The sequence below is a fragment of the Hyperolius riggenbachi genome, chromosome 4 (genome assembly GCF_040937935.1).
Source record: "Hyperolius riggenbachi isolate aHypRig1 chromosome 4, aHypRig1.pri, whole genome shotgun sequence".
Taxonomy (NCBI): domain Eukaryota; kingdom Metazoa; phylum Chordata; class Amphibia; order Anura; family Hyperoliidae; genus Hyperolius; species Hyperolius riggenbachi.
The window spans coordinates 13,138,768-13,151,176 of NC_090649.1; the positions used below are offsets into that span (position 1 = coordinate 13,138,768).

Genomic DNA, 12,409 nt, shown 5'->3' on the forward strand with positions numbered 1-12,409 from the left:
AACAGCTTCTCTCGGAAGCTGTGCTTTTTCTGGCTGTTCTCTCCCCGATGCGTCACTCTAAGCGTGTGCTACGCTTAGAGTGACGTCATGTAAACAAACTCATGGCTGCCATCTTGTGGCCAAAAAGTAATACTACAACTGAAAATAAAAATACATTAAAATGAACACACATTTACATTATAAATCTATTGTTTACCCCCCACCCTCCCAAAACTACCCAAATAAAATGTTTACTATAAAAAAAAAACATTACAATAATAAAAAAAACATGTAAATATTTACCTAAGGGTCTAAACTTTTTAAATATCAATGTAAAGATGAAATATTTCTATATTTTTTTTATTTTAAACTTGTTAATAGTGATAGATGCACCTTGTTAATAGTGATAGATGGAAAAAATGCACCTTTATTTCCAAATAAAATATTGTCGCCATACATTGTGATAGGGACATAATTTTAACGGTGTAATTACCAAGACATATGGGCAAATACAATATGTGCGTTTTAATTATGGAGGCATGTATTATTTTAAAACTATAATGGCTGAAAACTGAGAAATAATGAATTTTTCCATTTGTTTCTTATTCTTCCTGTTAAAATGCGTTTACAGTAAAGTGGCTCTTAGCAAAATGTACCCCCCAAAGAAAGCCTAATTGGTGGCGGAAAAAACAAGATATAGATCAGTTCATTGTGATAAGTAGTGATAAAGTTATAGGCTAATGAATGGGAGGTGAACATTTCTCTCGTGAAAACCACGGAACCTGAATGGGTTAACCACTTAGTGACAATGTTACAGTATATCTACACCCCTGGAAACTGTATCTTAGCTTCAGGAGTGTAGATATGCATATCTTGCCACAATCGTTCTATGCGCGCTCTCACGTGTGTTCACATCGCCACCCGTTAGTACACAGATCAGTGTATTGGCACACAGTTTCCATTAACCAATCTAAGTACCTGCAATCAATGACCAATAGCATCAATAAGATGCTGTGGTCAAAGCGATTTTGTGAGCATTTGCGTTTTTCCTGTACCCTCCATTGAAGCAAAATCACCTCAAAAATGGCCCATGTACCGCTTTTCTGAGCAGATCGGGAACAAACCACTCAGATGGGAACTGTCTCATAGAGATTATTGGTGTAAACGCTTTCAGGACGTTTTTGAAAAAAATGCTCACGCTTAAAATTTGCCAAAAACGCCTATAGGGCTTGATTCACTAAAGCGTGATAACTGCTATCACAGCAATTATCATGTGATCTGCTGCGTGCAAACCCTTGTGGCTCCCCAGCTGCTCTATTGTCCCGGGATTTCCTCTGGTATCTTCTCCAGTGGTGGTGTTCTGCACCTATGCTGCATAACCGCGCCACGCCCCCGTCATGTTCCCGTGGCTGGAATCATTCTGCACCTATGCTGCATAACCGCGCCACGCCCCCGTCATGTTCCCGTGGCTGGAATCATTCTGCACCTGTGCTGCCCAACCGCGCCACGCCCCCGTCATGTTCCCGTGGCTGGGATCATTCTGCACCTTTGCTGCCCAACCGCTCCATGCCCCCGTCATGTTCCCGTGGCTGAAATCATTACTGCACCCGTGCTGCCCAACTGCGCCACGCCCCCGTCATGTTCCCGTGGCTGGGATAATTCTGCACCTATGCTGCACAACCGCGCCACGCCCCTGTCATGTTCCCGTGGCTGGACTCATTCTGCATCTGTGCTGCCCAACCGCGCCACGCCCCCGTCATGTTCCCGTGGCTGGAATCATTCTGCACCTGTGCTGCCCAACTGCGTCACGCCCCCGTCATGTTCCCGTGGCTGGGATCATTCTGCACCTTTGCTGCCCAACCGCTCCACGCCCCCGTCATGTTCCCGTGGCTGGAATCATTCTGCACCCGTGCTGCCCAACCGCTCCACGCCCCCGTCATGTTCCCGTGGCTGGAATCATTCTGCACCCGTGCTGCCCAACCGCTCCACGCCCCCGTCATGTTCCCGTGGCTGGGATCATTCTGCACCTTTGCTGCCCAACCGCTCCACGCCCCCGTCATGTTCCCGTGGCTGGAATCATTCTGCACCCGTGCTGCCCAACCGCGCCACGCCCCCGTCATGTTCCCGTGGCTGGGATTATTCTGCACCTTTGCTGCCCAACCGTGCCACGCCCCCGTCATGTTCCCGTGGCTGGAATCATTCTGCACCTTTGCTGCCCAACCGCTCCACGCCCCCGTCATGTTCCCGTGGCTGGAATCATTCTGCACCTATGCTGCACAACCGCGCCACGCCCCCGTCATGTTCCCGTGGCTGGAATCATTCTGCACCTGTGCTGCCCAACCGCATCACGCCCCCGTCATGTTCCCGTGGCTGGAAATTTTCTGCACCTGTGCTGCCCAACCGCACCACGCCCCCGTCATGTTCCCGTGGCTGGGATCATTCTCCACCTTTGCTGCACAACCACGCCACGCCCCCGTCATGTTCCCGTGGCTGGGATCATTCTGCACCTTTGCTGCCCAACCGCGCCACGCCCCGTCATGTTCCCGTGGCTGGAATCATTCTGCACCCGTGCTGCCCAACCGCGCCACGCCCCCGTCATGTTCCCGTGGCTGGAATCATTCTGCACCCGTGCTGCCGAACCGCGCCACGCCCCCGTCATGTTCCCATGGCAGGAATCATTCTGCACCTGCGCTGTCCAGCAGCACCACGCCCCTGTCATCCTCCCATGACTGGGGTCATTCTGCACCTGCACTGCCCTTCTGCACCACACCCCCGTCATGCTCCTGTGGCTGGGATCATTTTGCATGGCACTGCCCAGCTGCACCACGCCCCCATCATGTTCCCTTGGCTGGGATAATTCTGCACCAGTGCAGTACTACCGCACAGGCACAAAACACTGCAACTGGTCCGAATTTGGAAAATACTGGAGGTGATCCTGGGAGAACAGAGCGGCCGGAGAGGTTGGCGAGGGAGACCACAGTTCTCATGGACCTGTAGAAAGCCCACAGTAAGCCCCCAACTCCTGTTGAAAAACTGATTTACTTACTTTTGACATATTGGTGTTCAATTGAGAGTAATGTATACATATATACATACACTTGACCTATCCTGTACATTTTTAAAGTGACTTAATAAAGATATAACTTTGAATGACTTGCACAAACAGGGCTAGTCTCTAAAAAATCCAAAGGATATAATGTTTAAAACCTATAGCTCCTGTGATCTTCAAGTGCCAAATTCAGCTACAAAGAGTTCCCGGTGTAGCCCATATATGTCAAATTCGGCTACAAAAAGGGTGCCTGGTGTAGCCCATATATGCCAATTTTGGCTACAAAGGGTGCCTGGTGTAGCCCATATATGTCAAATCCGGCTACAATAGACACCTGTTGTAGCCCACATATGCCAAATTTGGCTACAAAGGGCACCAGGTGTAGCCCATATGCCAAATTCAGCTACAAAGGGTGTCCTGTGTAGCCCATATATGCTAAATTTGACTACAAAGGGTGCCTGGTGTAGCCAAAAAATCTAGTTTTAGTTTATAAAAAGGATGCTGTTATAGGCAAAAATTGTCGGGCTGTAAAATAGCTCTAGATATAGCTAAGAAAAGTGATTACTATGACCTAACTGCTCCCTACTCTCACACAGAACCCTCCCCTGATATTGCCTAACCATAACCTCCCTCGTGGAGCCTAACCCTAACACCTCCCTGGAGGTGCCTAACCCTAAGACACCACCTGGTGATTATTATGACCTACCTTCTCCCTACTCTCCCACAGAACCCTCCCCATAACCCTAACCCCCACTGGTGCTGCCTAACCCTAAGACCCTCAGGTGGTGCCTAACCCCAAGACTCTGTGTCATGATATCGCAGCTAGTTCTGGTGTTGGGATAATACAGAAGCCATATTTTCCATTTTTATGTCCGCTGTGTATTCTGTCAGATGTGTGTATGTATACCAGTCTGCCAGTGGGCTTCATGTGAGTTCCTGTATGTAAATGTAAATTAACTCTGCATTCATTGTCCAGCAGGAGAAGCTACCATTGTCTGCTTCTAATTAGGAAACACTTAATCAGACAGTTACTTTGAAGCATATACAGGTGATCGGCTACCCTTTGGTCTGAAAAGCTACCCTTTGGTCCGAATACTGTCTTATATGTATACTTTGCTTTGTCACCTGTAACCTATCCTCCCAGCAAGGAAAGAGGTAATTAGATAATGGGCCCCTCTTTTGTCCTGCATCCTGCAAAGGTGTTGCATTGCTTTGAACTTTGTGTATATGTAAACAAGCCAAAATACAATCCAGACTAAAATGAGTCTGGACAGTGGAAGCTAACACAAGAATGTTTGAAGTTTACATATGACAGCCTACTGGAATGTGTGAGGTGGTTTGAAGTCTATGTGTAAAAACAGGAAAGCTTTGAAGGTTGCATATCACAGAAAGGATATGACAATCTGAGAGATTGCATTAGTTTTGGGACTGAACATTAAATACCCCCGGGCCACACTGCGGACTATATAAGTGGCCTAGGATAGTCACAACGGGTAGCTCCTTGGAGATAGCAAAGACGCTAGAGCTGCCCCGACTACTGGTCAGAAGCTGCGTTCTCCTGCAAACAACGCTCTGTATATGCTGGTAACATTTATGTCCCTGTTATTTTATGCAAACTGTCTTGTGTGTATCTTTGTAATTTTTATTTTGTAATTTTTACTTTGTTTTTGTAAATCTTTTGTATATATTATTTTCTGCATTGTTCCACTTTTTTTTCTGGAATATTAAATTGTTATTTAATAAGTGTGACTTCTGCTGTACTAAGCTAACGCTCATAGCCTAGAGAGACTGCAGTGTGATTAGAGATGGGCCGAACGGTTCGCCGGCAAACAGTTCCAGGCGAACTTAGGGTGGTTCGCCTTCGCAGAGAACCGGGAACCTTTTTTCAAAGTTCGGTTCGCCCATAGACTTTAATGGCCGCCGACTTTAGCGGTTAATAGCAAAGTCCCCTTACATAGTAAAAGCACCAAAATTGTTGGAAATGTTAAGTGGAATAGTGGGAACAAGAGGAAACATTTTTTTTCAAAAAGACTTTATACTTTTTGAGAAAATCAATTTTAAAGTTTCAAAGTAAAATGAGCCGATTCATAAAAAAGAACCGATTCATTAAAAAGAACCGGATGATTCATGAACTGTTAGTATAGCAGAGAATACGTCCTGAGCAGGACATGAAGCTGCTGGCTCAGCTGCTGTATCTCCCCACCTGCCTGCACCTGTCACCCTCACCTAGCCTGGCACCCATGGGTGCACCGAGTGCCAGGCTAGGTGAGGGTGACAGGTGAGGAGGTGGGGAGAAACAGCAGGAGCCGGCAGCTATGCGTCTGAAAGGACGCATTCTCTACTATGTGGGAAGCGTCGGAGATCTTCAATCAACTTAATTGAAGATCGGAACATAAGAGGATACATTGTTCATTGGATCATTTACCGTGGATATTGGCGTGGGAAATCTCACACCATTTCAAAGGGCAATGGCTCAGCAGTGGCACATTTTCTAGCATTGTAGGAACTGTTAGGGGGATCATAACTGGTGAGTTGCGGGCCCCTAGGCCAAAGAGGTCATAGCCTAGGGTCACAAAAACCTGTTTTTTGGGCAATTTCAATGGTGGAGATTCTGACGAAGATAAATTGCAGCCATGGCCGTTAGAAACGTCTGAATCTCACGACATGTCTCATGCAGGTAGAAGGCATACTTTTACTCCAAAGTTGGGTTCCCTACATCTCTGCAAACCAGAGTAACCGGGGTGCAAAAGTGGTCAAATCCCCTATAGGCTTTCATTGGGCCTCCTATTTAACTTTCCAAAATCTCACACCATTTCAAAGGGCAATTGCTCAGCAGTGGCACATTTTCTAGCAGTGTAGGAACTGTTAGGGGGATCATAACTGGTGAGTTTCGGGCCCCTAGACCAAAGAGGTCATAGCCTAGGGTCACAAAAACCTGTTTATTTGGGCAATATCAATTGTGGAGATTCTGATGAACATAAATCGCAGCCATGGCCGTTAGCAACGTCTGAATCTCACGACATGTCTCATGTAGAAGGCATATTGTTATACTTTTACTCCAAAGTTGGGTTCCCTACATCTCTGCAAACTAGAATTACAGGGGTGCAAATGTGGTCAAATCCCCCATAGGCTTTTATCGGGCTCCCTATTTCACTTTTCCGCTTTTATTGGGCTCCCTATTTTACTTTTCACCGAAGGTGGATGCCAGCCTAGGTGGGGGTTGACAGGTGCAGGCAGGTGGGGAGAGACAGCAGCGGGAGCCAGCAGCTTCACGTCCTGCCTAAGATGCATTCTCTGCTATACTAACGGCTCAGGAATGAGCCGGATCTTTTTAATGAATCGGTTCTTTTTTAATGAACTAACTCTTTTTTTACTTTAAAATCGATTTTCTCAAGAACTATAAGGTCTTTTTGAAAAAAAAATGTTTTCCTCTTGTTCCCACTGTTCTTCTTAACATTCCCAGTATTTTGGTGTTGCTAGCTTTTAAAGGGGCTTTGCTATTAACCGTTAAAGCCGGCGGGGGTATATTTTCCCACGGTCAGAAGGAGAATTTACATTGAAACTTTAAAATTGATTTTCTCAAAAACTATAAGGTCTTTTTGAAAAAAAAAATTCCCTTTTGTTCCCACTGTTCTTCTTAAAGGGGCAGTATAGCGAACAATTGTAAAATTTGAAATATGTGCAAACATAGACAAATAAGAAATACATTTTTTCCAGAGTAAAATGAGCCATAAATTACTTTTCTCCTATGTTGCTGTCACTTACAGTAGGCAGTAGAAATGTGACAGAAGCGACAGGTTTTGGACTAGTCGATCTCTTCATAGGGGATTCTCAGCATGGCTTTTATTCTTTGTAAAGATATTCCAGAAAAAGGATTTAAACAATGATGCTGGCCAGCCTCCCTGCTCGCTACACAGTTTTTTGGCAGTTAGACAGAGCAACTGCCATTCACTAAGTGCTTTTGAAAATAAATAAATCCCTGAAAATCCCCCCATGAAGAGATGGACTAGTCCAAAACCTGTCGCTTCTGTCACATTTCTACTAGCTACTGTGACAGCAACATAGGAGAAAAGTAATTTGTGGCTCATTTTACTATGGAAAAAAACAGACTTCTTATTTGTATATGTTTGCACATATTTTAAATTTTACAATTTTTCGCCATAGTGCCCCTTTAACATTTCCTACAAGTTTGGTGTTTCTAGCTTTCAAAGGGGCTTTGCTATTAACTGCTAAAGTCGGCGGGCGTTTAATTTTCCCACGGTCAGAAGGAGTTATTTTAAAATGATTTTCTCAAAAACTATAAGGTCTTTTTGAAAAATGTTTTTCCCCTCTTGTAGTCACTGAAAGATCTCAGGTGTTAGACACCTTGGAACATATTTTCCATCACTTTTCTGGCCAGCATAAATGTTTCTAGTTTTCAAAGTTTGCCTCCCCATTGAAGTCTATTGCGGTTTGCGGAAGTTCGTGCGAACCGAACCTTCCGCGGAAGTTCACGAACAGGGTTTGCAAAACGAAAATCGGAGGTTCGGCCCATCACTAAGTGTAATTTACGTTACAAAGTCCGTGCCTGATTGTGCCGTGCTACTGTACGATTGTACTGTGTGTGTGTGCGTTGCGTTCCCGTATTCGGCCAAAAGCGCAAAGCTGACCCGACTACAAAAACACGGATTGCGTGCAGATCACTTGACAGCAGAGTGGAAGTGTCTAGCAGCAGCTAGTGGTGGCAGTGAGAAGTGCTTTGAGGTGAGACAGCCTTGTTGTAGCTTAACTAAGGCTGCTCCCCTCTCGATCTGGTCAAACCCGCAGTTGGGAACCGTATCTGCAGGCTTGCCGCGGGGCGGGTTCCTGACACTCTGCTGGTGGTGTCTAACCCTAAGAACCCCAGGTGGTGCCTAACCATAAGACCCCCCCCAGGTGGTGCCTAACCCTAAGACCCCCCAGGTGGCGCCTAACCCTAAGACTCCCCTGGTGGTGCCAACCCTAAGACTCCCCTGGTGGTGCCTAACCCTATGTCCCCCGGTGGTGCCTAACCCTTACCCCCCTAGTGGTGCCTAACCCTAAGACCCCCCCCCCCCCCACCACCACCACTTGTGATGCCTATTGCTAACCCCCCCTGCACCACCAAATCAAAAATCTTGCCTGTAAAAGGGTGCCCTTTTGTAGCAGAATAAAAAACCTTGTAGCCGAAAACCTTGTAGCTGAATAAAAATTAAGGGCTACAAAGGGGCGCCCACTTGTAACCTATAGAGATAGCAAAGACGCTAGAGCTGCCCCGACTACTGGTCAGAAGCTGCGTTCTCCTGCAAACAACGCTCTGTATATGCTGGTAACATTTATGTCCCTGTTATTTTATGCAAACTGTCTTGTGTGTATCTTTGTAATTTTTATTTTGTAATTTTTACTTTGTTTTTGTAAATCTTTTGTATATATTATTTTCTGCATTGTTCCACTTTTTTTTCTGGAATATTAAATTGTTATTTAATAAGTGTGACTTCTGCTGTACTAAGCTAACGCTCATAGCCTAGAGAGACTGCAGTGTGATTAGAGATGGGCCGAACGGTTCGCCGGCGAACAGTTCCAGGCGAACTTAGGGTGGTTCGCCTTCGCAGAGAACCGGGAACCTTTTTTCAAAGTTCGGTTCGCCCATAGACTTTAATGGCCGCCGACTTTAGCGGTTAATAGCAAAGTCCCCTTACATAGTAAAAGCACCAAAATTGTTGGAAATGTTAAGTGGAATAGTGGGAACAAGAGGAAACATTTTTTTTCAAAAAGACCTTATACTTTTTGAGAAAATCAATTTTAAAGTTTCAAAGTAAAATGAGCCGATTCATAAAAAAGAACTGATTCATAAAAAAGAACCGGATGATTCATGAACTGTTAGTATAGCAGAGAATACGTCCTGAGCAGGACATGAAGCTGCTGGCTCAGCTGCTGTATCTCCCCACCTGCCTGCACCTGTCACCCTCACCTAGCCTGGCACCCATGGGTGCACCGAGTGCCAGGCTAGGTGAGGGTGACAGGTGAGGAGGTGGGGAGAAACAGCAGGAGCCGGCAGCTATGCATCTGAAAGGATGCATTCTCTACTATGTGGGAAGCGTCGGAGATCTTCAATCAACTTAATTGAAGATCGGAACATAAGAGGATACATTGTTCATTGGATCATTTACCGTGGATATTGGCGTGGGAAATCTCACACCATTTCAAAGGGCAATGGCTCAGCAGTGGCACATTTTCTAGCATTGTAGGAACTGTTAGGGGGATCATAACTGGTGAGTTGCGGGCCCCTAGGCCAAAGAGGTCATAGCCTAGGGTCACAAAAACCTGTTTTTTGGGCAATTTCAATGGTGGAGATTCTGACGAAGATAAATTGCAGCCATGGCCGTTAGAAACGTCTGAATCTCATGACATGTCTCATGCAGGTAGAAGGCATACTTTGACTCCAAAGTTGGGTTCCCTACATCTCTGCAAACCAGAGTAACCGGGGTGCAAAAGTGGTCAAATCCCCTATAGGCTTTCATTGGGCCTCCTATTTAACTTTCCAAAATCTCACACCATTTCAAAGGGCAATTGCTCAGCAGTGGCACATTTTCTAGCAGTGTAGGAACTGTTAGGGGGATCATAACTGGTGAGTTTCGGGCCCCTAGACCAAAGAGGTCATAGCCTAGGGTCACAAAAACCTGTTTATTTGGGCAATATCAATTGTGGAGATTCTGATGAACATAAATCGCAGCCATGGCCGTTAGCAACGTCTGAATCTCACGACATGTCTCATGTAGAAGGCATATTGTTATACTTTTACTCCAAAGTTGGGTTCCCTACATCTCTGCAAACTAGAATTACAGGGGTGCAAATGTGGTCAAATCCCCCATAGGCTTTTATCGGGCTCCCTATTTCACTTTTCCGCTTTCATTGGGCTCCCTATTTTACTTTTCACCCAAGGTGGGTGCCAGCCTAGGTGGGGGTTGACAGGTGCAGGCAGGTGGGGAGAGACAGTAGCGGGAGCCAGCAGCTTCACGTCCTGCCTAAGATGCATTCTCTGCTATACTAACGGCTCAGGAATGAGCCAGATCTTTTTAATGAATCGGTTCTTTTTTAATGAACCGACTCTTTTTTTACTTTAAAATCGATTTTCTCAAGAACTATAAGGTCTTTTTGAAAAAAAAATGTTTTCCTCTTGTTCCCACTGTTCTTCTTAACATTCCCAGTATTTTGGTGTTGCTAGCTTTTAAAGGGGCTTTGCTATTAACCGTTAAAGCCGGCGGGGGTATATTTTCCCACGGTCAGAAGGAGAATTTACATTGAAACTTTAAAATTGATTTTCTCAAAAACTATAAGGTCTTTTTGAAAAAAAAAATGTCCCTTTTGTTCCCACTGTTCTTGTTAAAGGGGCAGTATAGCGAACAATTGTAAAATTTGAAATATGTGCAAACATAGACAAATAAGAAATACATTTTTTCCAGAGTAAAATGAGCCATAAATTACTTTTCTCCTATGTTGCTGTCACTTACAGTAGGCAGTAGAAATGTGACAGAAGCGACAGGTTTTGGACTAGTCGATCTCTTCATAGGGGATTCTCAGCATGGCTTTTATTCTTTGTAAAGATATTCCAGAAAAAGGATTTAAACAATGATGCTGGCCAGCCTCCCTGCTCGCTACACAGTTTTTTGGCAGTTAGACAGAGCAACTGCCATTCACTAAGTGCTTTTGAAAATAAATAAATCCCTGAAAATCCCCCCATGAAGAGATGGACTAGTCCAAAACCTGTCGCTTCTGTCACATTTCTACTAGCTACTGTGACAGCAACACAGACTTCTTATTTGTATATGTTTGCACATATTTTAAATTTTACAATTTTTCGCCATAGTGCCCCTTTAACATTTCCTACAAGTTTGGTGTTTCTAGCTTTCAAAGGGGCTTTGCTATTAACTGCTAAAGTCGGCGGGCGTTTAATTTTCCCACGGTCAGAAGGAGTTATTTTAAAATGATTTTCTCAAAAACTATAAGGTCTTTTTGAAAAATGTTTTTCCCCTCTTGTAGTCACTGAAAGATCTCAGGTGTTAGACACCTTGGAACATATTTTCCATCACTTTTCTGGCCAGCATAAATGTTTCTAGTTTTCAAAGTTTGCCTCCCCATTGAAGTCTATTGCGGTTTACGGAAGTTCGTGCGAACCGAACCTTCCGCGGAAGTTCACGAACAGGGTTTGCAAAACGAAAATCGGAGGTTCGGCCCATCACTAAGTGTAATTTACGTTACAAAGTCCGTGCCTGATTGTGCCGTGCTACTGTACGATTGTACTGTGTGTGTGTGCGTTGCGTTCCCGTATTCGGCCTAAAGCGCAAAGCTGAAAACACGGATTGCGTGCAGATCACTTGACAGCAGAGTGGAAGTGTCTAGCAGCAGCTAGTGGTGGCAGTAAGAAGTGCTTTGAGGGGAGACAGCCTTGTTGTAGCTTAACTAAGGCTGCTCCCCTCTCGATCTGGTCAAACCCGCAGTTGGGAACCGTATCTTCAGGCTTGCCGCGGGGCGGGTTCCTGACACTCTGCTGGTGGTGTCTAACCCTAAGAACCCCAGGTGGTGCCTAACCATAAGACCCCCCCCAGGTGGTGCCTAACCCTAAGACCCCCCAGGTGGCGCCTAACCCTAAGACTCCCCTGGTGGTGCCAACCCTAAGACTCCCCTGGTGGTGCCTAACCCTATGTCCCCCGGTGGTGCCTAACCCTTACCCCCCTAGTGGTGCCTAACCATAAGACCCCCCCCCACCACCACCACTTGTGATGCCTATTGCTAACCCCCCCTGCACCACCAAATCAAAAATCTTGCCTGTAAAAGGGTGCCCTTTTGTAGCAGAATAAAAAACCTTGTAGCCGAAAACCTTGTAGCTGAATAAAAATTAAGGGCTACAAAGGGGCGCCCACTTGTAACCTATATCGAAACTTTGGTGCCCTTTTCACCACCTTGTAGCCCATATTTGCAGAAATAGCATTGATGTCTATGGAGGTGCCCTTTTCATACAGGCAGCTCAGGCTCCCTTTTTAACGGATCCCATGTTATGCTGCTTTCAATGATAAATGACGAGTTCTTCATTCCCTGCCAGACTCCGCCCAGCTCTGTTTGCAGTGTGAGCTGCCTCCCGGGATATCACAGAAATCCTAAGGAAGGATTCCACAGGTGCTGCTATGACTGTGCCCCGTGCCCAGAAGGAGAGATCACTAACGCCACTGGTGAGAGCGTAAATATCACTGTATAATCCTACGGGTCTACCTCATTCATAACGCTCTTCAGAAAGAAGGAATATCGTACCTGCATACTTCATACTGCTTATACCTTTTAGTGTCCACAATCCTCTGGCAGGGAAGCAGTAAGGGTGGAGATAAACCT

The 12,409-nt window shown here is 45.5% G+C and overlaps 1 protein-coding gene across 1 annotated transcript in view; it reads left to right on the forward strand.

Moving 5' to 3' along the window:
* LOC137571096 (vomeronasal type-2 receptor 26-like) overlaps positions 1-12,409 on the forward strand; it is a 39,171-nt gene that overhangs the window by 19,960 nt on the left and 6,802 nt on the right. The window contains exons 3-4 of the mRNA XM_068279777.1: positions 3,232-3,239; positions 12,137-12,252. Of these exons, the coding sequence (XP_068135878.1) occupies positions 3,232-3,239; positions 12,137-12,252 (124 nt within the window). The remainder of the gene's footprint in view (positions 1-3,231; positions 3,240-12,136; positions 12,253-12,409) is intronic.